Here is a 26721-nt window from a genome sequence, read left to right as displayed (position 1 = left end):
GAGATGCCTAATCTCAAACTATTTCTTATTCACACTAAACTCTTCTTGATCATACCCGATGACGTTAGGAAACTCCCTTCCTGGGTGGGAATGACATGTAGCCGTGGGACAAGTCATGAGAGAGGTGGGGGATGTCCATACCTGAGGGCAGGTTTTGGGACTGGGCTAGGCAAAGGCACGCCTGCCCTGACCTAGTTTTGGCAACAGCCTTCCAAGGAAGTTGGACTAGAGACCCCCAGACATCCTTCCCACCCAACATTTCTATGATTTTACACTTTTCTTTTTTTTTCTTCAGGAAAAAAAACAAACCTTTTTTTTTCAGGTCAACCTTTCTAATGGAAATAGAGAGAATACATTAATAATATCCCAAGAAAAGAGAGCTAAGTTCAAAAACTTATCTTCACTATCAGAACCAATCTATTTAACATGCATTTAGTAAAATATATCAAACCTTAGGTGAGCCACCAGCTCTTTCTCCTCCATTAGGAAATCCAGAAGAACTTTGCTAGCATAGTTATATGCTTTTTCTATTTGTTCCACATATGCTCGCTCTTTTAAAGTATAGATGACCTCTTTAGCCACAGGGCAGGTAACATCACGTCCACATTCTCGCACAACATTTAAATATTTCCCTAGAAGCAAAAAGAAAGAATGACCCATATTCATACCTACCGTACATCCAACAGGGAAACTTTCAGACCACTACCTTCAAGCAGAAGATATGCTGTGAAATGTTTACACTAAGTTCTACTGAAAGCTGGAAAGGATTTAGACACCTTTCAAAAGATGATACAGAATTTTAAATTAGGCACCTAGTATCACATTTAAGGAGAGATTTAGAAATGGTTTTGTTTCCCAGTGGTGGCAAAACATCTCTGCAGATAGCCAGAAACTTTGAAGATCTGGTGCTGCACTTCAGAAGTAGCTTTTGGAGGGGTTTGTACTTATGGAAGAGAACAATGGTAGCCATCAGGTTGCACGCTTCATTTAAACACCCAAATTAAAACTCAGCATGTTCAGACCTCAGTTGTCTAGCTCCATCTAGCTAGCTGCTAGAAAACCGTACCCGTGAAACAGAGCGGTAAGACAGACAGCTCCCCTTGCTGCTGGATTCCTTCCCACGTGTTGTTTTATTCATAGGATTTGGGGTTATTTTTAAATCTGATTATTCCTCTGCGAAGTTCAGCTGGACAACTCCATAAACCGGCAAAGCACGATGACATTTACTTTATCTTTACACAAAGAATGGTAATGCTTGTCTCAAAATTCCTCTTACATCAGAAGCATATCTTTACCTACCTGTGCTTAGTATTTTGTCAGCCATTTTCTGCAAGAATGAGGGAATCTGCTGCTGAACAACAGTATATCTTTGATCCCAATACTTGTCATTATAGTCCTCCTGAATCTTCTCCTTCTGCAGCTCATGTTCCTCCACCATGAACTCACTGAACAGTTAAAGCAGATGTTTAGAAGCAGGCAGTGGCACAATGAGGATTACTTTTTTTGACCTGTAAACTGGTAATATGATCTATCAGAAAGAAGGTCTCATGAAAACGCATTCCAATCAAGAACTGAAATTAGTCTCTATTTGTAGTAAGAGGAGAAGCATTATGCAGAGTGTTTCTGCTAATCTGCAATCAATTATGACAGAAACAGAATTTTATAGGGTTCACAAACCAAGTCTAAACATTATTTGGTTGTCAGTGTAGAGGTGAGGAAGCTGGCCTTTCTCTGCCTTCTCACTATCAGGAAGGCATTAATTTTAGCTATTTTAACGTGAGTTTTGCCCCTCTTCAGATTCTGAAAATGTGGGAAACAGAAATGCTGCATAAACTATTAAACACAGCGAAATGCTTCAAATGATTCTACAAAAGCCAAGAAACTTCAAAAAGTGTTGTTAGCTCATATCAGATTAGCATATTAGTGGACTACATTTAACATAGATTCACTGAGTTATCACACTCGTGCCCCATGAGAAGAGGGCTCACCCCTGTCGTGACGAGGATGAGGATGTGAGAGGAGAATACTTAAAGGGGGACAGGCATGGTAAGGTGGAATTTGAGTGGACTGCATATTTGAACTGTTGTGCTATTGACTTTTGCAGATAATTTCCTTGAATTTGGAAAAATAAAGCAAGTGAGAGTGTCTCTGACTGTATAACCACTGAATCAAGTAAGAAATGTAGTTAAACACGTTCCAGCAGCTCCCCTTCCTTGCAATGCTGCCTTGTCTACCTACTGCTGCCAGGTCCAGGCCCCTAGGCCATGCAGACTCTACAGAGCAGAGGGACGGGTGCACTAAAAAAGTAGAAGCCGAAGACCCGAACAGTATTTCTTAACTTTTGCATTTCATTTTCAGTCCTTATCTCCATCTTTACCTGTATGGATCATTAATGATGCCTCGATATATCCACTTTTCCAGAATTTCAAAATAAGGCACGCTGGCTGCCTTGGTTAAATACAGGCACAGCTCCTGGGCCTGGCTGTCCCCCGTGTAATTGAAAGTCTTGTCATGGAGTAAGCTCAGGGTTGATCCTCCCATACACTCACCTTTATCCACAGAAGTAGCTAAAATTTAAAAATATAGATATAAGACACAAAGCTGACACAGATTAATTGCACAAGCTACGCTGTTAAATGCAACAAAGTTAGCAGTTGATTAGCTGACCACCCTAAGTCACAGATCTCCGTGTCAGCTGTAGACCCCTGCTGTGAAGATGCAAGGCCATTCCACCACACAACCAAAAGCTTACATCCTGAAACGTCCTGAAACGAAAACCCAAATGATCCACAATCTAATAAAGCAAGAACCAAACCCAACCCTCCAAGGAAGGAGAACTGAACTCAGGTAGACTCAAGGTACACGGTGGCTTAGAGTCCAAAAGCCTCCTACACCGAGGGGACCATGTATAGAGATCCACTTTCCAGGTGGTACTGGAAGAAACACACACTGCAGTGACTTGCTTGAGAAACCTCTGATCTCAAAAGCACTTCTGTTCTCAACTGTAACACCGAGGTAGCCATGCATATAGCTCGAACACCAGGATTTAGTTAGGTTGATAGTGAAATTTGTACTTTGCCATCACAAAAGCGACGTAGGGACAGAGGGATACAGTACTCCCGTGAGTTTCAGATCGAAGCAAACCTTAATGTAGTTGGCTAACTGCTGTGTTCCAAAAAACTGAAAATTTCAGGAAAAGTGAATACCAAGAGGGATCATCCAATTCCAGATTGTAAATAGAACAGATATTTACGTCCAGATAAATTCTCTGGGCTGAGTAGAGAGAAACGTACAAGTATTGTAGAAGTACGAGTATTCTCACGCCAAAGAGTATAACCAAAATTATTGAGGTAACTGCATCTTGTTGTGATGTGAACTGTTGTGACCAACAACCTCCTGCAACGGCACAGGCTGGGACCAGCTGGCTGAGGAGCAGCACTGCAGAGAACAACCAGGGGGTCCTGGTGGACAACCAGCCGATCGTGGGTCGGCAGCGTGTCCTTGCAGCGATGGACGCCAGCTGCACCCGGGGCTGCACCGCCAGCGATCTTTCCCCTCTGCCCAGCACTGGTGAGGCCACGTCTGGAACACTGCGTTCAGTTTGGGGTCCCCAGTATGAAGGATAAAATGAAGAGTCCAGCAGAGGTTAATAAGATGGTGGGGGGCTGGTGCCCAGGGCGTACAAGGAGAGCCTCAGGGAGCTGGGCTTGTTAGCCGAGAGAAGAGAAGATGAAGCTGGGGGTTGTCAAACATCATTCCTTCACTATCCAACAGGTTCTAGAGGAGATAGTATGAGACTCCTCTTGGAGGAGCACAGTGACAATACCAAAAGGGCAAAAGTTACAAGAAGGGCAATTCCAGTCGGAAATACAGAAAGAAATGTTCACGAAAAGGGCGGTGAAGTCATGGGAAAGGGCCCAGAATGGTGGGGGATCTCCATCGCCGAGGATTGTCCAGACCCGCCTGGATGTGGCCCTGAGCAACCTGCTGTAGCTGTGAGCAAGGAGCTGGACGAGAAACTTCCAAGGGTTCCTTCTGGTTGAATCGGTTTGTGGTTATACATCCACACATAGCTGGAGAGGCATTTGGAAAGAAGCTGAGTAGAGACAGCAGTGGTGGAAACAACTGATCCGACGGGCATGGACTGTGAAGGTAAAAGGCACGGACTTGCCTCATGACAGCTCTGAAGGGCAGATTCAGCCCTAGAGCCCACTGCTCTCAAAAAAGAACAGTGCTCTGACGAGTACAATTCCCCTTGGCTTTCTTCTTTAATATAACATAACATTAAAATGACACAGGCCCTGCCTGTATTGCTGCTCTGTACGGTTTTCAGAAGCCACTGTCACGAACCTGTCAAAATGTAATGACTGTATTTTTGAAACTTACCAAGTGAAGCAAGAATCTCCAGGGTCCTCATTGTGGGCTGGATGTAAAACCAGAGTTTCTGCAGTGACAGAAGTCCCTGTCTCTGAAGATGTTCCAGCTGGGTAATTAGTATCATGTATTCCTTGATTAGAGTCCGCATAGCAGCAGCCAGAGCATGATTTACTTGTCCATACTCGAAGGAAGACTTCTCCTCTATAAACCTGTAAAAAGCAAAATGGAAACTCTTTCAGGCAAAGCACCTTCTATCACTTTCTGGAATTTTATCTTCAAGACACTGTACGAGCACACAAGTAGATCGTGTGTTGGAAAGCGCACCAGTCTTCAGCCGGAGTTTCAGGTTCCACATTTGCTCTGTGTCCCCCTGCCTATTTCCCATCACCACATTTCCTGCTACGGAAAGCTGTGGGAAGACGTTTCCTCTCAAATTGCAGGGGAACTAGAATTATTTGCAAAACCGCTATGTAAAAAGTGAGAGCCAGGATTTTCAAGGCGATTTTCTTTGCATAAGCAACAGATTAGAGGACAGGAAAAGATCTCAGAAGGAAGCAATGTGCAGCCAGACGTGTGGGGAAAGCACTGTTGCGAGCTTCTGACACCACATGCCACAGCAGGGAGTCATCCGACCAGATTTAGATGGCTCCATACATGTTAGTGGAGAGAGACAGACGCTTCTGAACACAAGTCATATCATCTGGAAGGAGATGTGTAAAAGAGATTGGATGAATCACATCCTAAAAATGCTTCTTTCTCTTTGCTGATCTTTTAGGGACTTGGAATCGAATGCAGACATCTACGTAACAAACATCTGCTGTTAGTGAGGTGTACCTTACACTAAGACCTTTTAACAATTACGTAAGGTAGCTACCAGAAACTAGGCAGCAGTAGGTTCTCCTGCTCAGAAGCACACAAAGGTTGTCTCAGTCCTGGATGCCCAGAGGAGAGCAAAAAGCAGGAAACATGGAGAAATTCATAGCGGAGTGGGAAGAGACAAGCCAGAATAAGCAGACATATCCTATTTGCACTTCGCCTGAATGTACCAAGACCAAGTTTGGACAAAGTGAAGGTGAGATGAATGAAGAAGTGAACTGGCAGCACAGAGGAGAAACCCAGCAAAAAGAAATGTAGCTAAAACCAATTCAAAGAAATTGTCATTCTTTTTTTATATCCCCACAGGTTTAAATTAAACTTGAAAGTTAACATCTGCACAATGACAGATTCTCTATTCTACAACCTGATGCTCAAAGGAGAACATCTTCCTCTGACAAAAGTCAGCTTGGTACCTGGTGACAGCAGAGTAACTTGCTGCTACAGGAAGAATCCTGGTCACCAGCTCTTTGATGGATAAGTCCAGGTTCAGATCGACTGAAAACGCTCGGTTCTGCCTGCCTACGAGAGGCTGGGCTGTGATGTATCTTCCATCCACGCCAATCAGAACGTACAGCAAGTCCTCCACAATCATGGATTCTTGAGAGGCTAACGGCAAAGTACCTGTTTTCAAAGAGAAGAGAAAAAAAGAACACAGTCAGAACATGCCGCACTACTACCTGATTGTCCGTTCATAGCGTTTCAATCCAGTACCTGAAGCTTGAAAGGAAGACATACTACCATTCAAAGAGAACAAAGGAAGATCACAGAAAGCTGAATCAAGATATAGAGAAATAAAACTGAGTTGGGGTCAACTCCAAAATCATCTACCTTGCTTTCCAGGAAAACAGAATCCTTTGCTTATTTATACCCAAAGCAAACCAAGTAGGCAGGGCTATACATCCGACATCTGTGGCTTGAGAGAACATCACCCACAGCTTGTGCTGCTGATCCTTCCACCCAAAAGGGCTCGGTTATACTGGACCCAAGGAGCTTCAATCTTGTCAACAACTCGCCCTACTTCCCCTCTACTGAAATATTCAAATATCAAGAAAACAGTTCAAATACAGACACAAAGAAATGCTAGCCCAGCAAAAGCTGCAGGTGAACTGCAAACTGTAGGGTCTCGGAACGGTGCGGTCAACTACAAACCAGCTGCAAAGAAGCATAAAGGACTCAACCCAAAATATAATCAAGCGCATCAGAAGATCAGGGAACACAGTGGCTACACTAACTACAGCAAAGCTTATCTCATGAAACGAGGCAACAATCCCTCTCCATTTGCAGGATTGTACGTGAGAGAACAAATGGTTCTGAGCTTGCCGGGAAGATACCCTCGCAGCACATCCCAAAAGGCCCCCGCAGAAATGCACTGGTGGACAAGCTATTTAAGGGCACCTCCAAGAATGACCCTACTGTTTTCATGTCCCCCTTAAACGTACCCCAAATCCACATCAGGAAGAAGCTACAGGTTTCTTGTAGGAGCCTCCACAGTTCTCGGGAATGGAAACATGAGTCTCTAACTCAGCTGTTCTCTTCCAAAAAAAGTACTTAAATCTAATTTATGAATAAGAAACTATACACAGCTCAGCCTAAAGCTAGAATACAACGGGGAGAGATTAGTCCCCTGCTACTCTGGCGATTAGAGAGACAGCAAATCGCCGAGGTTGTTGTAGCCTTACTGGAGAGGATATTGAGCTGGGTGGGTTGATGAATACTCCCTTGTCAGGTACGACTACTGATTTTTCAGCTGAGAATACAGATGTGATACTTCTACAGTAGGATTTTATGCAGGCTGTGACTCAAGAGAGAAAAAGGACTGGGAAACTCAGACTAGATTAGATCCCACGGATCAACAGTGGGGCTGGAATTCAGCTCAGGAGAAACACCGTGAACAATATAAGTTTGGGGTTGGGTTTTTTTTTGAACCCTGCTCTTCATCTGCAGAGTGCAAGGAGCCAAGTTTTGCTTTCATCCTGAGTGTCATGAAATCTGAACGGCACTTCTGAACAAGTACAAAACATAAAAAGTTAGTGCAATTTTCCCTGCGTATCACATACCTATAGGTACCGTGGTGTCAGTGCTTAAACTGGTGCCAATTAAGAAATCGCCAATAAGTGCAGGTCGCTCATACACCCAGGATGGAAATACTGGAATGGGCTGACCCGAATTCTTCTTGTTCTGCTTATCTCGGAGGATTTTTCGTGTAAGCTCAAGAGGCTGTTGGAAAAAGACAAAGAGAGAAAGGAGAAAAAGAGATCTTCAGAAGTCCAAGAAATTTTGAATTTTAAGCAGAAATTGACTGTAAACTGATAAGTTGAGAACAGAAAGTAGAATAGCTGATGTTTCAGTAGCACGGTGTAGGATTTGGTCTCCCAATACCATCTAGTCTATTGGTCTCAGTGCTGCAGAGGTGATTTTTTTATACAGTTGGCCTTCTTTTTATTGAAGAGTACATCAAATGATACCTTTCTGCACCCCTCCCCACCAGTCTGGGTGCTAGGGCACACATAGGGGAGCAGCATGCACAACCACCAGGCAGCTTACTAGTTTGCAAAGCGCACCACATGAAAGGCAGCAAACTCCTTCCAGAAGCAGTAACATCTTATTCGAGGGGCACTTGCAGATAGGCTAACGAACACCTCTGAACTCGGTTTCTGCACAGTGCCCACTGAGCAGCTGCGTGCCAAATGCAATCCAGATAATCCAACCACAGGTAGCTGGAAAACGACGGAGTTTTCTACTCTGAAAAGGAGTCAGAGAAGGAAGTGAGCTCTTAAAGACCGAAAGACTTTCCACCCCTGGCTCCGGGTCTCTGACACTAAAATAAATGGAGTGCAAGATTAATTATCAGCTGGAGACGCTTGTGAGATGTACGACCTACATGAACATTTAGAGCCCCAAGCGCGCACAAACACGGGGCACATGCTTATGAATGCCATTTCTTAAGCTCCACAGATGTGTATGTGAAATGGGATATGCACAGGGTCATTTCACTTTCCTCTCATAGGAGGTCTCAGAGGAGAGAGAAACTTGGGAAGGAAGCAAACGTACGTGTGAGCTTTGCATCTTAAAGAATGGCGCTCTTACATGTGAGAGGTAGTTGATGCACACTGTGGCTGGCCCTGGCCATTTTTCATATTCTCAGAGCTGCCCAGTGCTGGGTCTTGAAATCCTTCAAACAAACATCAGCTGCAGGACCACTCCTCCAAGCAGCACCGGTTCCGGGCGTGTTTGCTGCAGCCTTGCTGCTGGCTTAACGACGGTACAATGTCCTCAGGTCAGAGAGGCACCCCAAGGCGACACTACATTCCTACTTATACCGTATATGTGTGATCTGCTAGAAGGACCTCAATTTCCTCGGCTCCCCTAACAGAAACAGGACTCTCATAGGAGGGTATGGAGAAGGATGAAGCGTCAAGTAAGCTGCCAGCAATTCAAAGGTTGACTAAACTTCACATAAAATTGCAGATCTCAGTGTAGGACTGAGTCCTTCACATGGGCAAGCAACTTGAACTCCTTCATAAATCTTAAACCCATACAGTGAGAAAAATACTCCTCTATCGAAGTAGTGTATAGTAGTTTACAAACCATGAACCTCACCATCGCAACCATCATCTCCATGAACCGTGCATACTTAGGAGAGAGCAGACTAAGAAAGTAAGTCCAAAAGCTTCTGAGGCATTGCTAAGTGTGGGAGACCATACAACCTAACAGAGCCAGGTAAGATCTCAACACCACATGTGGATGGAAGACAGTACTGTAAAATAAAGCTAGTTCAGTGAGATGGACTATGTGAAAGTTACACCTTGGAAATTCAGAGACATGAAATAATTCCTGTCTTCAACTGCCAAAATGAAATCAGATCATAGAACTCATAGAACGGTTTGGGTTGGAAGGGACCTTTAAAGATCATCCAGTCCAACTCCCCTGCCGTGGGCAGGGACATCTTTTACTAGATCAGGTTGCTCAAAGCCCTGTCCAACCTGACCTTGAACACTGCCAGGGATGGAGCATCCCATCTAAACCTACCCTCTTTCTGTTTCAAACCATTGTCCCTTGTCCTGTCACTACAGGCCCTGGTAAAAAGTCTTACTCCATCTTTCTTATAAGCCCCCTTTATATATCGAAAGGCCGCAGTAGGGTCTCCCTGGAGCCATCTCTTCTCCAGGCTGAACAACCCCAACTCTCTCAGCCTCTCTCCATAGAAGAGGTGTTCCAGCCCTTGGATCATCTTCGTGGCCTCCTCTGGACCCACTCTAACAGGTCCATGTCTTTCTTGCACTGGGACCCCCAGAGCTGGACACAGGACTCCAGGTGGGGTCTCACAAGAGCGGAGTAGAGGGGGAGAATCCCCTCCCTCGACCTGCTGGTCACGCTTCTTGTGATGCAGCCCAGGATACGGTTGGCTTTCTGGTCTGCAAGTGCACATTGCCAGCTCCTGTCCCATTTTTTTTTTTCACCAGTATCCCCAAGTCCTTCTCCACAGGGCTGTTCTCCATCCCTTCATCCCCCAGTCTGTACTGATAGAGGGGATTGCCCCGACCCAGGTGCAGGATCTTGCACTTGGCCTTACTGAACTTCATGAGGCCCACTCCTCCAGCCTGTCGAGGTCCCTCTGGACGACATCCCTTCCCTCCAGTGTAACCACTGCACCACTCAGGTTGGTGTCATCCGCAAACTTGCTGAGGGTGCACTCAATCCCACTAGGTATGTCATTGACGAAGATACTAAATAGTACTGGTCCCAATACAGACCCTTGAGGGACACCACTTGTTACTGGTTTCTGTTTGAACATTGAGCCATTGACTGTAACTCTTTGGATGCAGCCATCCAGCCAATTCCTTATCCATCTAGGAGTCTCCTTTCCCACTTGGCCCTGGAAAATACCTATTGTAAAATTCCCTACTTCCATACTATACAAGAATAAGCCCAATAGCTCGAAGTCCCTGAAATGAGATGAGCTCCTGGCACTGTGAGGGAGCATGCTGGAACCTCTGTCCCTGTGAGCCCACAGCCTGTGGGCTGGGGCATGCCTGGAGTATGGGTGTGGGCTGGGCGTCTGTCCCTACTAAAAAGGCAGGGACGGAGGTCTATTCCTTATAGGGATCGTGAAAAGGAGCAGCCAGAACCCCTGAAACAAATGCAGAACTTTCTTCATCGAGGGACTGGTTCTTCTTCACTAGCGATTCTCTGAGACGACAAGAAGCAGGGAGCTTCTGCTGGAGTTCAACCAGCTCTAGTGTGAATACGTTAACTGGCAGAGTTCAAAAAAGTTGACGCAGTTTTGGCTATAAAGGACACAGCTACCTGAAAGGGAACACGTAACTTTTACCACCTCGATGATTCTTGGGCCAAAACTGGTCCAAGCAGCAACTCCAATCACTGAAAGATCACTGGATGATCTCTCTGACAGTGCCAAGTAATCACAGGGCGGATGGCACAGCACTTGTGGCACCGGTGACAAAGCACGTGTCTCAGGGGCATGAATCACCTTCTCTCTGCAACTTAAAATTTAGGTCATTGTCATTACAGGCTTCAATGACAGCCTGGGTAAAACTCCCAGGACTGAAAACGTGGCCCTCAGGTGTCAGCCTGGCACTTAAAAGCCCACAGGATAGGGTGGCAGTTTGCCACCGTCATGCTGATGAACCTGCATCTGGTATCTTAAGCAATGACAGTGCCCAAATCCATTGAGGAAGAGAAAGAGCTCGTGTTCGTGCTCAATGAATGCCAACTGCGCCAAAGGGCTCCCTGCGCTACAGCCCTGGTGCCAGGGAAGCTTGGCAGCGGTGGGCATACAATGGACCTAGAGCACACAACCAAGGAGGAGCCCAAGTGAGGCCCTCACATCCATTAATACGGTGTGAAGGAGCACGCCAGGGCTTGTGCCAGTGCACAACCTGGCTTCTAGAAGAGAAACGGAGAAATAAATCAATTGCAATTATTACGATTACTTGACAGTCCTCTTGGGAAGTGGCTCTAGCAGAAACTCTGGGTCAAGAGATTCCAGCTGTGTGAGCTGATACAGCCCTATCGACTCAATGGCCCCGAGCACCTGCCCATTAGGGCTTTTTATCAGAGTTTCAGCTCTTTAAGTCTGAAGGAAGTATAAATGGAGCAGCAGGGAGGCACAAATCTTTTTAATTGGCTTGCATTGCCATTTCAATTCCTTTGGTTGTGAACTGCACATCCCAGAGAACACCACTTACTCTTCTTTCGTCTTTTAGCAAGTCTGCACATAAAACCTATTAAAAAGATGAGTTTTCTTACTGGAAATTCATCTTCCCTTCATGATCTAAATCAACCACTTGACTCAGACCATCTGTGAAGGATTTGGATGAGCCAGGCGAACAGTCTGTGCAGACACGTATTTCGCAGTGTATGTGGAACAAGGCTGGTTTCATCACTGCCTGACAGGGTGAGGGGCTTGGACTCTCTCCGTTTAGGATTTGAGTTCTCCATCATCACATGCATGCACAGCCCTTCAAGCTGAGAGACCCGTCGGGTGTCCCAAAATACTGAACATGGAGGGTCCATTCCTCTAGCCATCTGTCCTGGTTTCAGCTGGGACAGAGTTAACTTTCTTTTTAGTAGCTGGTACAGTGCTGGGTTTTGGATTTAGTGTGAGAATGATGTTGGTAACACTCCGATGTTTTAGTTGTTGCTCAGTAGCACTTATCTTAAGCCAAGGATTTTTCAGTTTCCCATGCTCTGCCAGCAAGCAGGTGCGCAAGAAGCTGGGAGGGAGCAGAGCCGGGGCAGCTGACCCGAACTAGCCAAAGGGGTATTCCATACCATGGAACGTCATGCCCAGTATATAAACGGGGGGGAGTTGGCCGGGCGGCACGGATCGCGGCTCAGGAACTAACTGGGCATCAGTCAGCAGGTGGTGAGCAATTGCATTGTGCATCACTGGGTTTTTTTCCCTTCCCCCCCCTCCTTTTTTGTTATATTCTTTTTCATTACTATTATTATTATTATATTTCATTATTACTATTGTTAGTATTATATTTTGCTGTAGTTATTAAACTGTTCTTATCTCAACCCACGAGTTTTACTTTTTTTTCCTTTGCTTTCCTCCTCCTCACCCCACTGGGAGGAGGAAGGGGGAAGTGGCTGCGTGGTGCTGAGTTGCTGACTGGGGTTAAACCACGACACCATCGATGGCCTGAAGTGATCTGACCACCACAGCAAACTCCCCGCTTGGTGGCAGATGCAGTGTCATCAAGTGGTGGCATGTACTGTCATCACCTTCACCAGGGACAGGAGGGTGTTCCCTGGAAGGTGTTAGCTCTGTTCAGCCACCGCCACAGAAAGACCTTCACAGAACTGAAGAGTAACCACACATCTGCTGAGGAGCCAGCACAGGCAATAAACCATATACAGCCACAGCTAGAGAGCTCAACAGCAAAGGTTGGTAGGACACATCACGAACGCGAATGCTGCCACGTGGCCAAGACAAGGCCAGCAGTGCCGCAGAGGGAGCAGCTGAGCGAAGCGCAGACCTCAGCGATGCGGGCAGACCCCGTGCGCTAACAAGACGTAGACATCCCTCCACTGAGCGAGGGCGCGGGACTGCCACAACAGAGACTGCAGACGGAGAAGACGCCAGCGTGTGATTTCTGAGCATCCACAAGCAGGCTGGCATCCTCAGAAACAGTCACATGCAGAGCCTGGAGGCTCGTCCCCTGTTAGATTTTACTGACCAGTCATCAGAAGGCAGAAGAGAAACAAACCTCTGGGACAAAGGTAAGCTGCAAAATTTTAAAGGGAAGCATTTGCACATATTGCCCAGTTCCTCACTCACTACGGACCTCTGAGCATCTTTTCTTCTTCCCCTTCTCCCCACTCTTTCACCTCTGTCCAAATAACTGTCCATACACAGTTGCTCCTGTACCTTCCACAGCCAAAATGCCCTTATCTTGACCCACAAGCTTTTCATCGTATTTTTCTCCCCCTTGTCCTGTTGAGCAGGGCGAGTGATAGAGTGGCTAGCCAAGGTCAACCCACCACAGTATAGTTATTTATACAAATGATTATAGGAAACAGAAGTTGGGATTTAAGTAATAATCGCCCTTTTGCACTTCCTACCTCACGGCCTACTGATAACAAAACGCTTGCTTGACTTCTAAGCCTGTGTCTTGCAATGATACAGTTTACTTCTACAGCAGGTTTTTTTCTTCCTTTTTGTCTTTGGGATCACTCTGCAGCATTTATTTCAGGACCCCAAATAGCTAAGTAGACAGAATGGCTGTGTCCACTCGGGAAAGGATTATGTGAGGCGTTGTACCCACATTATCTGAGAGAGCGAACTCCTCGCAAGGATGGGGACACGCCACAACGGCCACTGAGCTCCTGAGCAAGCACTGCCACAGGCAGAAAAGGCACAGCACAGCTTAAAGCGGTCGTTTGACATGGGAAAATGAAATTACATTAACCCCCGCCAGTTAGAACTGTCGTGGCCTAAACTTGACTTACCTTAACTGACTTAAATAGAAAAAGGCCACTTTTATTAAGAACGGCACAAAGATTTAATATAATCTGACTAATAAATTTTGAGAGATAATTTAGATTCTCTGCACGGATAGGAACATTTATAATTCCACTAGACGATAAAAGTTAAGAGCACAGCTATACACATGAGCAGAAGGGAAAGATTTTGTGCCCAAAGCTTAGGAAGAGACAGTACCTGCTGTACACTGGAGTTGGCTGTGACGCTGCCCAGCTGCTTGCGTAGCTCCTCGAGCTCCTGTAGAGATATCTTGGAAGTAGACGAGGGAATGGAAAAATTTGTGCTGCCACTGGTGGCTGCATTTGCTGCAAGTTCTGCCCTTTCTTTAGCATTTTGTTGCAAATACTGGAGTGTCTGTACATACACAAAAAAGAAAAGATTTTGTGAATGCTGGTCAGCGCACACTCAAGCAAAAAACATATGACCATAAGATGGTTGTGCTGAATCGGACCACAGGTCTTCCCGTCCCAGTTTCCCGTGTCTTAGTGGTTTATATCAAGAGGAATGTAATTCTCAGTAGTGCTTTAATAATTAAGTAAATGCTAGAACTGGTTATCTGTTGATTTCAACGCATTTCGCTGAACATTATCATCAGAAAGCGTGCCGTACTTAAAATCATTGCATCGTTGCTACTGCTGAATACTTATAACACATCCAGTTCTAAAGGAGAAACAAACCTCTTTGTCTTCTGTGAGTTTTGACAGTAGATAAACTAAAGAATCTAGATGTCTTGTATTTTTAGACTTCAGCTCATCATACTTCTTTAAAAAATCTTCAGGAGTTCGAGAAAACTCTGCTATCTTTACCTGTAAAACACCACATTAATATTAAATGTTTAATGTATATTACTATCACAGCATTCAAAAGAGGAGCATTGTGCAAGGATGGAGACGAGGTGCAGGCTGCTCCTGCCGCCGAAGTACTTCAGGGAATGGGTTTTGGACTGAATGCTGCAGCACTCGTCTCCTACTAATAATTACGCTGGAGGAGAGCGGAGGTCCTGGCACTTCACGTGATGGAGAAGGGACTTCAGGAGAAAAAAGATGAAGGTAAGCACAAGATCTGTAGCAAGGCTCGCTTTGCACATAATCAGTCTGAAGGAATATAATTTTCTATCAGCAGGTTTATTAAGGGATTTGGCATTGATGAAGCCGCGTCCGGATACTGGGTCCACTTTGGGGGCCCCACCAGCAAGAGAGACATCAACAAACTGGACTGAGCCCAGTGCAGAGCCATGGAGACGGTGGGGCATACTGCCCATTGCCCAAAGGGGTTATAGACCCTGCTCCGAGGGGCACAGCAAAAGCACCACGGGCACTGCCACAAAGTGCAACACGGAAAATCCCAGCTGGCCCTAGGGAAACAGTCCTTTCTGGAGAGAGCGGTGACCCTGGGACATGGCCAGAGAGATGGAGGAATCTCCTGGAGATCTTCAAAACGCAGCTAAGCAGTCTGCTGTAAGCTGTGATGCTGGCCCTGCTGCGAGCAAGGGGTTGGACTGCAGGTCTCCAGCTGTGCCTCCTACTTAAATCTTTCTACAAGGCTACGAACTGTAGCTGTAAGTGTAAATGATGCATAAGACCGGAATTAGAGAAAACATGCCGTTCAGGCTACAAAGATCTGAACTTTCAGACAGAGTTAGCAATATTCTAGCACTTACAGCTCGACTGACGTATTGCGTTTGAAAACAATGAAAAGCAGCATTATAGCCACAGAATTATGCCTGGTCAGGCTTTAATCCCTAATACTTGGGTGATATTCAGAAAAAAAGTCAGGTATCATTCATATAATCGCATTTTATACAGTTACTATTTTTCATCTGTTTTATTCCTCCCAGAGGACAACCCCTTTAATTAAAATCTGAAACAACCATCACAGGCACAAAATAAACTCCTCGTTTAACTTCCCCCCGCCCAGTTCTAACCATCCTTCTCATGTTCTTTCACCAATCTCTCCAAGATGCAAGGATTTTACCTTTTTCCTGATATAATCTTTCTACTTCATACCCAAAATTGAGATTCCAGATCAGATTGCCCCATTTTTTTACCAAAGCCAACATGATTTCACCGTTATTCTCAGAAAAACTTGGGACAGCCATTACCCGTCCCAACACGTGTCCAGCTCCGCACCCACGGAAGTCAAGTTATCTCACAGAAAAGTAGAGTAAGGAAAAAGTAGTTCACATCACTGGTCAAGAGAAATCACGCTGAGGAATGTTTATCTTGAATTCTCCTTAGGGAGGACTGTGCTCTCAGAGCCGATGGAACCTCTATCAACGACTGCAAAGGAAGCACATCGCCTCAGGAGTCCTGCCGGCCCCCCCGGCAAGGTCCGAAAGGCATCTCAGCTGCGATTACAGTACGTCGACGCTTACCTTCGCGCTGTGCGCAGAGACAGTCGTGGTAACGTAAGGCGTTCGATTCTTCTGCAGAAGATCGATGTAGACTTCGGCTCCTTCCCCGCCGTGAACGCGCAGCAGGCTGAGCAACTCATTGACATCGTGGTGAATGCGGAACTCGCTCATACTCCCACCTGAGGCTACAAGCTCCGCGGGACGCAGAAACAAAGGCAGTAAGTTATTATTTTACTGTTGCAAAACAAAATATACCCGCACAAACAACATTTCCTGGCTACGTTATGAGCCTGCAGGGTATGCTAAAATATTTGACTGGAACAAAGAAATATACGTAAGGGGAGGAACCAAGCAAAACAGGGTTACTCATTATCGTGCCCGATTTAACTATACCGGTACAAACCCCACCTTAAATATAGGTGAGCCAGCAGAGGATTTTTCAATCTCAAAATCACACTGGCAGTGGTAAAAGTTACTGAGTCGTCGTAAGAAGCGCTGGTTCACGTACTGACAGGCTGCAGACACAGCTGAAATTGCTGGCTTCAACAGCCCACCCATGCGTTTATAGCACCCATGCTGCCGCTTCTGAAGTTATTCAGAATCAGTTTTTCCAAGTTTAGGGGTCTTTATATTCTACTGTCCATTTTATTAACAGATAAGCACCAAATTCTGCAAAGTGACTTAAATTATGGCTGCAGAATTAAGAGTTTGATCGAGGCATCATGCAAGTCCGGAGTTTAATGGGACACCCTGTACAGATGCAGAATATCAAGCATATGGACGCACTTTTGGGTTGCCAAAATCATCGAATCATTTAGGCTGGAACGGATCTCTGCAAGCCTCGGTCCAACTCTCCACTCAAAACTGAGTCAAATTAGAGCAGGCTGTGCAGGGCCTTGTCCAGTCCAAGCTTAAATATCTCTTAAGATCCAGATTCCCCCACCACTTGGGGCCTTGATCCTCAGGCGGAAACACCTTTTCCTAATATCCAACTGGGATTTCCCGTGCTGCAGCTTGTGCCGGTGCCTCTGGGGCTCTCGCTGTGCCTCTTTGAGCAGAGTCTGGCCCCGGCACCTCCGGGACCCCTTTGGGCAGGGGGAGATGCTGTTGGATCCCCCTTCGCCTCCTCATCTGAGCAAGCCCAGCGCCCGCATCCTCTCCTCGCACGCCCTGGCCTCCACCCACCATGGCCAGGGCCTCCCCGGGCTCGCTCCAGTTTGTTCATAATTCTTTCATAAGGGAGCCCCCAGACCGGCCAGAGTGTTTTGGATGCGGTGTCACGAACGAGGTGTTCCCTTTCCTTTACCTGCTGGCTCCGTCCTTGCTAACGCAGGTGAGAACCGGCCTTTGCTGGCACAAGGGCACAGCGCTGGTCATATCCACCCTGCTGCCCTGCACCTCGAGGTGCCTTTCTACACAGGGGTGCTCCAGCCAGCCGTCACCCAGCCTCTGCTGTCGTCTGGGTTATTTGTGTCCCCAAGGACTCAGCATTTACATTTTTTCCGATTCCTTAAGGTTTCTGGCAGCCCCTTTCTCCAGCCTGTCAAGGTCCCTATGAGTGATCACCATAACCCCCAGCCCACGAACCCCTCAGCCCTATTGTGGGATGTGTGAACCTGCCAAAAGCCATCCCTCCTGTCACCCCGGCTGCCAAAGGACACATCAAATGTCACCAGCCCCAGCAGCGAGGATCGGCACCAGTAACAACCTCCAGTTCCCCGTCAGGCTGCTGAAGCGATCGGGGATCAAGAGTGTAAGGAATGAGGAGAGGGCTGGGGGAGCTGGGCTTGCTCAGCCAGACCCAACGGCATCTGCCCCTGCCCAAAGGGGTCCCGGAGACTCCGGGACTGGCTCTGCTCGGAGGGGCACAGCGAGAGCCCCAGAGGCACCGGCACAGCCGCAGCACGGGAAACCCCGGCCGGCCCCAAGGAAACAGCCCGTCCCCGTGCGAGCGGTGCGTCCCTGGGACGGGGCCCCGAGCGCTGGGGGATGCCCATCCCCGGGGATGCCCCGACTCGCCCGGACACGGCCCCCAGTGACCTGCTGCAGCTGTGGCGTTGGCCCTGCTGGGAGCGCGATCGGGCCGGGGATCCCCGCCCGGCTGCCGCGGCGGGTCCCTCTACTTCCCGGCCGCTTCCTACCCCGGCTCGCCCGGGGGGGGACCCGCGCCTTCCCCGGCCCCCGCGGCAGCTCCGGGCATCGCCTCAGCCCGCTCCCATCCCGCCCCGTCCCTACCTGCCCGCCCGGAAGTGCCCGCCGCCGGTGACCGGAAGCGCCGGCCGCGCGTGCGCGCTCCCTCAGGCAGGCGCCCGGAAGCGCGCCCCGCGCATGCGCACTCGCCCCCCGCGGTTCCCCCGTTCCCCGGTTTCCCGCGCGATGCTGCCGCTGCCGCCCGGTCTGCGCCGCCGCCTGCGGGAGGGGCCGCCCCCGCCCCCCGCGCCGCCCCCGCCTCGCGCCCCGCCGCCCCCGCCGCCCCCGCCCTTCGCCTTCGCCCCCCGCCGCCTCCGCTTCGGCCCCCACCACCCGCTCCTCGAGGTGAGGGGCTGTCCTCCCGCCGGCGGCCGGCCTGCGGTATCCCCGGGTCTGGGCCTCCGGGCCCGGTCTGTGTGGAAAGCAACGGCCGTGTTCCCTCAGAGCCGCCCGCCCCTTCCCGGGCCTCTCCCAGCGCGGGCCCCGCCGCGGGATGGAGAAGAAGGGTTTGCTCGGTGGAGGCAGGCCTGCCTGCCCACGGCCTCTCTCTCCTCCTCTCCTAGGACGGGGACGTTCACAGGCACCTCTACCTCCAGGGTGTCCTCACCAGCCTCACGGAGGTGGCAGAGAGACCCAAGTAAGTGAGGCAGGGCCCGCACACCGCCCCGGCGTCACGGGTGTGCCTCCTAGGTCGTACGTCCCGCTCCGGCGTCGCGTCAGCCTGCGGCACCGTTGGCGTGACCCCTGCCCGCTCGCGTTGGACGGGCGCGAGGCTGGGGCGGGCGCCGTTCCTCTCGTCCGTGGGGCTTTAGAGGCCGAGGAGGAGACGTAAGTTAAAAGGGAGAAGGCACGGACGCGTCGCAGAGCAGTTTGAAAAGGAGAATGAGGCGATACAGTTCGCAAACCTCCATGTCCTGCTGAAGAGGTCAAAAATCAGTATTTTGTGCTGCAGTCAGCTGTCTAAATGCTGCCTTCTTGTGCGTGCTGGGTGCGACATCGTTTCACTGAGGGCTCCCCATGAGCAGACAAGGCATCTATAATATGTCTGAAAATTGGGATTGTAGCTAAACAAGAGGATTTAAGTGGCAGGTTTTTATTTACCCAGTCAAAACAGTGGGAGAGCTGTGTGGTACAGACAGCCCCAATTAGGAAGGCTAAGCCTGGGGGAGAATCTTCATCTAGCTTAAAAACCTGCTCTTGTATATAAAAATGAGGAAGTACTGTGAGGGTTGTGTGAGGTTATCCTACAGATGCCTGTTAAACAGCGTTGGCACAAAGTTTTAATCCACAGCTGCCACTTTAAGGTCAAACAGTTTATTTCTCACGTTGCCGCTTGTTATTTATTCTTAATCAAAGCACCACTTCACAGGACAAGAACATATACGATGCTCAAGCCATAACGGCAAATAAGTTTCCAACTGCCTGCACCATCGTAATCTTCGCTCCGTTGCGCCTTGCATTTAATTTAAGTATTATTCACAAAAAACGCCACAAGTCAAGTCAGTCGTGTAGAGGGATATACGCAGCTTAAATTAAGGCTCTAATTCAATTTAAGGCGTGAATGTCCTCATTTCCCCGCAGGGTGTCGGAATTCAGTTGCCACATCTCTGGGTGCTGCCAGGTCTTTGATACGCTGGAGGGCTACGAGCACCACTACAACGCGCTGCACAGGAACGTCTGCTCGTTCTGCAAGCGCTCCTTTCCGTCGGGGCATCTCTTGGATATTCACATCTTGGAGTGGCACGACTCGCTCTTCCAGATAATGGCCGAGAAGCAAAACATGGTGAGTCGCCGTGCCCAGCCCTTAGCTTGGGGTTGGTGTGCACGGTGTGGGCTGGCACCCTTAGAGACCGACCGTTCGGGGAGGGCACCCGTGTCCCCAGCTGACACCGCTTGCCTTTTCCAATGACGTCTTTTTTTTTCGCCCCACCCCTGCCTTTCAGTACAAGTGTTTGGTAGAAGGCTGCGCGGAGAAGTTCAAGAGCAGCAAGGACAGAAAGGATCACTTGGTCACCGTTCACCTTTATCCTGCTGACTTTCGGTTTGACAGACCGAAGAAAGTGAAAAGGTAACTGGAGAACTGCAATAGCACAACTGGTTGTCCCCTGTAGAGGTGATGTCGTGCTTCTCTGCTGTCGCACTCCCTTTCCAGAGTAAGCAAGTTTATATCCTAAGAGGCTCAGAAATGACATTTTCTGCTGCTTGTAAGAACAGGTAAACTTGCAAGTCTTTCTGTGGCAATGTGTTACTTTATCTTAAAGTTGAAGCGCGTCTTATTTCTCCCCCCGTGTGGCTCCAGGCTCTGCTCCCTTGGTGCCATCTCAAGCGTAAACGCAAAGCCCAGCATCTCTCTGTGTCGCTTTGTGCGCGTTTCCTGCTTTGCTCTCCAACCCTTTGCAAGATTCCTGTTTGTCGTGGTTTAACCCCAGCCGGCAGCTAAGCACCACGCAGCCGCTCGCTCGCTGCCCCCCCACCCCTGGGATGGGGGAGAGAATCAGGAAAAAAAACCTCGTGAGTTGAGATAAAGACAGTTTAATAGGACAGAAAGGAATGAAAAACAATTATAATGATAATAATAATATGACAATAGTAATACTAAAAGAATTAAACTATACAAAGCAAGTGGTGCACAATGCAGTTGCTCACCACTTGTTGACCGATGCCCAGTTAGTTCCCGAGCCGCGATCCGCCCCTCCCAGCCAGCTCCCCCAGTTTATATACTGGGCGTGATGTCATATGGTATGGAATAGCTCTTTGGCCAGTTTGGGTCAGCTGTCCTGGCAGTGTCCCCTCCCAGCTTCTTGTGCCCCTCCAGCCTTCTTGCTGGCTGGGCACGAGAAGCTGAAAAATCCTTGACTTAGTATAAACACTACTTAGCAACAACTAAAAACATCAGTGTGTTATCAACAGAATTTTCCTACTAAATCCAAAACACAGCACTATACCAGCTACTAGGAAGAAAATTAACTCTGTCCTAGCCGAAACCAGGACACTGTTCCCCAAAAGCACGAGTAGAGCAGAGGGAGGCTTTTTAAGTTTGGTGAATGGCTTTCTCAGCTGGCTGCTCGTTTCAAGCACTGCTTTCGCCGCAGGGATTAACAGAAGGCCTGATGTTGTTTAACACCTTCATCAGAGACCTGGGTGATGGGATGGAGAGAAAATTTCTTGCCTGGCAGGGTGATGTGGCCCTGGGATGGGTGCCCAAAGGGACAGGGGACTGCGTCTGTGGAGTCTTTCGGAGCTTGCTTGGGTAGCCTGGTGTGAACCCTCTAGTCCAACCCTCTGAGCCCGTTGGATGAGTTACGCTATATGGGCTGAAGAAAAGAACCTGGGCACGAAGCTGTGTGCAGCAACCCTGAATACTTAAGTCGAAACTCACCCAAGCCTATCACGCAGCTCTCCAGCAGCCTTTTGGCTGCTCCCGGTGGTTTTGCGCAGCCAAGTCTCTGCGCCTCCACGCAGTAACTCACCCAAGTTGGACTTGACCTGTTTCATCACGAAATACCTTTCATTTCCTTTGCTCTGGGCTTACGTGGCAGCTCCTGAGAAAGGATGTAAAACGTTGTCTCCGCAGTGGCCCCAAGCACGCGAGCTGTCCCACGAAGCAGGGTGCCGGCGTGCCGATGGACGTGAGCGTGGAGATGTCGGAGCAATTCCAAGCGGACCCCATGGAGACAGGGCCCGGCGAGAACATGGAGATCCCTCAGCCTGCAGCCAGCCCCGGCCCCTCGGTGCCAGAGAAACGACTCTATAAATCCAGGTCTGTACTGTTGGCCTCCACGGGCAAAAATTTCTGGGGCTGGGCCCGTATCATCTTAATTGCATTTTGCAGTGCCTCGTGCAGCACAGCTCAGGGTGTTGCTGTGTTGAAGATAAAAGAGGTAGGGTTTCCAGCTATGTTTTAAAAGAGGAAAGCGTAAGGAAGGACAGAGCGTGCCTACGCCGTGCAAGCCGTGTCAATAAGTTTCTGTAAGTCTGCCCACCCGTGATCTCGTCCCAGGGTATTGCAGAATGGCGTGGGTCTGAAGATAAGAACTGTGTCCTAAAATACTCAAGTTTCTTTCCTGCTTTGTAACATTTTCCCGTCCTAGCTGACTCGGGGCTGAGCTGGGGCGTCTCACTGTAGCTGTCTGCGCTCCCGTGCAGTCGCAGGACAAGGCACAAATAAAGCAGGTGAACATCCTGCTCTGAATCTTAGGTTTTGCAAGGCCAGAGCAGCATTGCTGGTTTTTCTGTTTGTTTTTTTTAATTAAAATCTTTACAAAATGTTGAAACTGAATTGCCTAATGCTGGCTTGACTTCGGAAATCCCCCTCATCGTGTGCTGTAAAACCTGTACGAGATACAAGGTAGCCGTCAAAAGGTCACCACCCTCTTCCCAGCACCGTGTCATTTTATTCATCATTTTAATCTTCTCTCAGCGTAAAGGTTAATATAGTTTTGCCTGAACTATTCCAGTTAGCAAAGGGATTCTTCTGTTTTGAGTTTGCCGCGTCTGTGACACGCCGGCAGTCTGGAAGCAGCACGATGAGCCCACGACCGGCGTGGGGAAACCCGCTTCTGTCCTCAGCTCCCTCTCGCTTTCGCTGGCGTCAGCTCTGCCTCTGTAAAACGAGGTGAGCGTCCCCGATTCAGGGCTTTCTAACGAGCTGTGGAGTCTGAAAGCGCTCGCGACGCGCTACAGCCGGTGGGGTCTGCTTTTGCGTGTCGTGGTTTGCCTGACAAAATCCTGTCCCTAAGCGGCTGCCACGGGGACGTTTTAAACTTCACTGCTTTGTCCAGTGTAACGGCTTATAAACCCGAAAGAAACCGTCCCTTGAATTCGATGTGATACTGCAGGTCGAAAAGAGAATTTGCTGCTGAAAGGTCACATTTTTGCTGCTGCTTCTGCTCTCCTGCTCTTCGCAATCATGGGCTTCCACAAAAAACCACTGCAGCTGCCCAATGGCATGCTACATGTTGTAACACCTTCCACCCGGTTGTAAAGAGAGGAGAGGCCTCCAGAACGTAAATGAAACGTGCAGAATAAACGGGAAAGCAGACTGGTATTTCAGCTGCTTTTTGAAATATACTTTGGTGATTTAGATGTCCTGCTCCTCCGATACCTTGCTCTTCCCACCCCGGGAGCTTGAAATGCCGCACAAGGCATAAAGCATGCCGGTGACCCTGCGAGAGGCGGGCTGTTAATGTGTATTAAAGCGTGTCTCCCTTTCCAGGATCCCATCCACGATTTGCTTTGGACAAGGTGCCACCCGAGGATTTAAAGGACCAAGGAAGAAAGTCTGAAGGTCGGTGCACCAGACTCGCGCGAGATGAGAAGGCGCCGGCCGCTGCCGCCCGCGAACGTTGGCGGTGGCACCGTGGCCGAGCAGGGATATTTGCAGTTGCGTGCGAGGGTCCCGCTCCGTACGGGGAAGGCAGAAGGGTGAAAACGGGGATCGTGCGGCAGCAGTTTGGGATACATCGGGACCTTGGGAGGTGCTTTGCTGCAGTCCCTTCGTTTCTCTGTACCACCTCATTTTGGCAGCGTTTCAGAGCCGCCCCGTGCTTACGTTTATCCTTCCTGAGACGCAACACTCTCTTTTCTGATCCCCTCTGAAATCAAACTATACATCAATTCGTCTGCCTCTGTGCCGTGAGCTTTTGTGTCTCGTCAGTGCCAGGGCCGCCCTGGGCAGCGGTGGTTTTCTAGATAGATGGAGACGGTCGCGTCTTGCCTGAGCTTGCAAATGGCAAATGCTGTTCTGAAACTCCGGGCAGCTGCGGGGATCGCACAGGTTTTGTGAAAAACTTGCGAGGAGTCGCTGCCGAAAACGCAGCCGGGATAACACCGAGCAAAATACGCCGTGTTCCCTCTTCCTGCATCCCCCCAGCCTCCTCAGCTGGCCTGCGGGCAGGGTGTCACGCTTCCCTGCCAGCCCTGCTTGCCCAGGGGAGAATCGAAATAAAATCCCGAGCAAGAGCGGTGTAGATTACAACAATTAATTTAATTCTTTTCATTTCATCCTTTCATTTTCTCGCAGCGTTTTTAAAAGCTCCCAGCGAGGACAGCCCCTGGGACAGCACGCAGACGCGGGGCGGGTTGAACTCGCATCGGTTGCTCGCAGAAAGGGTCTCGGACTGCGGCGGAGCGCTGCGACGTGGAGGTGAGAGGAAATCAGCTGCTGGAGCTGAGACTACGCGGGATTATTTTTTTTATTTTTTTGCCTTTTGGGGAAAAAAATACATTCAGGAAGTTCCAAGACAAAATCTGCTGACCGTACGGAAGCTGGAACCACTGACAAAAAAAAAGAAAACAGGGAAAAAAAGCGTTGGTCCCTAATTCTGACCTTCTCCATCTCCCTGAAGTCTGCTCCGCTCCCCGGCGCTTGCTCTGAAACCCACGTGAGAGGTTTGCCCGGGCCAGGGAAAGCATTCTGGTGCCTTGCAGCTCATTTCCACAGGGAGTTAAAATAAAGTGACTTCCAACTAGGTGAATAAATAAAAGGAATTTTTACAAGATTGCTTCGTAGATAATTTAAATGCTGTTTTGAAGCCCAGGCAGAGTCAGATGTGAAGAATGAACCTCCCTTTCCTCCAAATACCCCCAAAACCAGGTTGAGATGGGGGTTATTTTTCCTCTCGTCTTTCCCTTCCTTTTTAATCTCATCCTGCCAGGAGAAAAGATTGATTGGAAACGCAGAGCCAGGCTCAGTGCGCTGCCACCGGGTCTCGGGGTCCTGTTGAACAGTGACACTTAGAAAATTGTCCATAAAGGAGAAAAAAAAAAGGTTGCTGGAACGGCGTTTATCCAAGAAGCTTAGGATCTATGATTGCTTTTTTTCCCTCCCCCCTCTCCCGGAGGAACGAAGGATAAAAAGGGCTTTGAAAAATCCTTGCAAATAGGAGCAGGGAATGATGCTTAAAGAGACGTAGGAGATTTCCCCGTGACTTTTAAAATGCTTCGCTCTCTTTAAAATGCTTCGCTCTCTTTAAAACTCAGCCGGCTTGTCCGGCCTTAATCCTTGCTCCTCGGCCTCCCGGAGAGGGCTGTCACCGGCAGGCAAACCCTCCGGCCGGGATCGCTGCCGCTGGCAGCGCTGGCCACAGCGGGCACCGGGGATTGCCTGCTGCCGGGCCAGAGGAGCAGGAGGAGGAAGGGAAAGAGGGATGAGGGAGGACGGAGGGAGGTCTGGGTGGGGAGAGGGGAGCAGCGGGCCAGGGCACGGAGCCACCCACGGAGCTGCCCCGTGCGGACACGCCGCGATATAGACCAGGGAAGACCTGTGACTACCTTTGTGGCCACCACCCTGGTGCTCCTGCCCAGGGACGTCTCTCAGCAGGGACCAGCAAGGATCAAAAATCACTTTCCAACGCTGGAAGCCCCTAATGAGGCTTTTTTTTTTCCCCACCACTGGAATTACTGGAAATTTGAGGCAGGCACCACGACGCCTGCAGGCTTTGGCACGTGGTGGTACAACGATCACGCAGAAGCAGCCCGATCTGCTCTCCTTTACGTGTTTAGGTCATAAGTTTCCACCTGGAAATTCCTTCCTTCCTTTTTTCCCAGACTCCAGGTCTCTGAGTGTCTGCCCTCACTATTAAAAAAATAAATAAAAATTGCAATTACAGCCTCCGGGCTCATGACTAGCTCTCTTCTGGGTTACCAGCTTCTTCCAGAGTCCATGGGCAAGTCTTTCCCAGCTGGCCAGTGGCTTTCAAAAATCCTTATTTCAAGCCAAAACTTGAATTTTCCCTTTCCCCCACCCCCGTGGGATTTATCGTAAGCAAATCCTTGCTTCTTTGTGCAGGCAGGAGCAGGCGGAGTTACCCAGCAGCGGCCATCGGAAGAACACGCACTGCTCGGACCGACACGTACGCGCACACCGGCAACGAACCGCGTGCAAGCAAGCGCAGAGCGGGACTCGGGTAACACACATGCACGCGCACCGGCGTGATCCGCGCACGCGTACAAGCGTGCACGGCAGGTGCGCGCGCACACGCCACGCGCACGCGTTTGCAGGCAAGCACATACGTGGCCCAAGATGCACGCGAGCGCGATACGTGTGTACGGCATATACCTGCGCGCGCCGCGCGTGCACACACGCGGACGTCTGCAAACACGGGGCACGCGACGCAGGCACAGCAAACGCCTGGGAAAGCGGAGTGCGCGCCTGCACACGTGTGTGTGTGCGAGCACACGGCCCACAGGCACGCGTACGTACGGCAAATGCGCACGGCGTGTGCGTGCAGACGTAGACGTGCCCACGCGTGCACCCACGTCGGGCACGGGTACAGCGTGCCCGCGTACGGCGCGCACGGGCCATGCGGATGCGTGCGACGGAGCGCGCGCTTGCAGGCACGGGCGAGCGGGCAGATCGATCGCGTGCACAGACGCGGAGCTCAGCTGCACGCACAGAGCGTGCGAGCGTGCG

At 49.3% G+C, this 26721-nt stretch overlaps 2 protein-coding genes across 2 annotated transcripts in view; one reads left to right on the top strand and one right to left on the bottom strand.

Moving 5' to 3' along the window:
- Positions 1 to 16491, bottom strand: part of TUBGCP2 (tubulin gamma complex associated protein 2) — a 37285-nt gene extending 20794 nt beyond the window's left edge. Inside the window, exons 1-9 of the mRNA XM_050899306.1 lie at positions 16140 to 16491; positions 14443 to 14571; positions 13943 to 14119; positions 7311 to 7470; positions 5667 to 5874; positions 4387 to 4586; positions 2378 to 2567; positions 1300 to 1445; positions 452 to 632 (exon numbers count right to left, since the gene is read on the bottom strand). Of these exons, the coding sequence (XP_050755263.1) occupies positions 452 to 632; positions 1300 to 1445; positions 2378 to 2567; positions 4387 to 4586; positions 5667 to 5874; positions 7311 to 7470; positions 13943 to 14119; positions 14443 to 14571; positions 16140 to 16289 (1541 nt within the window). The 5' untranslated portion in view covers positions 16290 to 16491. The remainder of the gene's footprint in view (positions 1 to 451; positions 633 to 1299; positions 1446 to 2377; positions 2568 to 4386; positions 4587 to 5666; positions 5875 to 7310; positions 7471 to 13942; positions 14120 to 14442; positions 14572 to 16139) is intronic.
- Positions 16492 to 18494: 2003 nt separating this feature from the next.
- ZNF511 (zinc finger protein 511) lies at positions 18495 to 24788 on the top strand. Its single transcript, XM_050899271.1, has 7 exons — positions 18495 to 18653; positions 18872 to 18945; positions 19890 to 20091; positions 20252 to 20376; positions 21883 to 22068; positions 23524 to 23595; positions 24331 to 24788. The coding sequence occupies exons 1-6, from the start codon at positions 18495 to 18497 to the stop codon at positions 23591 to 23593; spliced, it is 816 nt and encodes a 271-aa protein (XP_050755228.1). The 3' UTR covers positions 23594 to 23595; positions 24331 to 24788.
- The last annotated feature ends 1933 nt before the right edge of the window (positions 24789 to 26721 follow it).

Source organism: Gymnogyps californianus, chromosome 6 (genome assembly GCF_018139145.2).
Source record: "Gymnogyps californianus isolate 813 chromosome 6, ASM1813914v2, whole genome shotgun sequence".
Taxonomy (NCBI): Eukaryota; Metazoa; Chordata; class Aves; order Accipitriformes; family Cathartidae; genus Gymnogyps; species Gymnogyps californianus.
The sequence above is the reverse complement of the archived record's forward strand: the minus strand, read 5'-3'. Positions and strand labels throughout refer to the sequence as shown.

Coding starts and splice junctions, on each gene's coding strand:
- ZNF511 (XM_050899271.1), top strand. CDS start 18,495: ATGCTGCCGCTGCCGCCCGGTCTGCGCCGCCGCCTGCGGGAGGGGCCG. Junction 18,654..18,871: donor CCCACCACCCGCTCCTCGAG/GTGAGGGGCTGT, acceptor CTCCTCTCCTAG/GACGGGGACGTTCACAGGCA. Junction 18,946..19,889: donor GAGGTGGCAGAGAGACCCAA/GTAAGTGAGGCA, acceptor ATTTCCCCGCAG/GGTGTCGGAATTCAGTTGCC.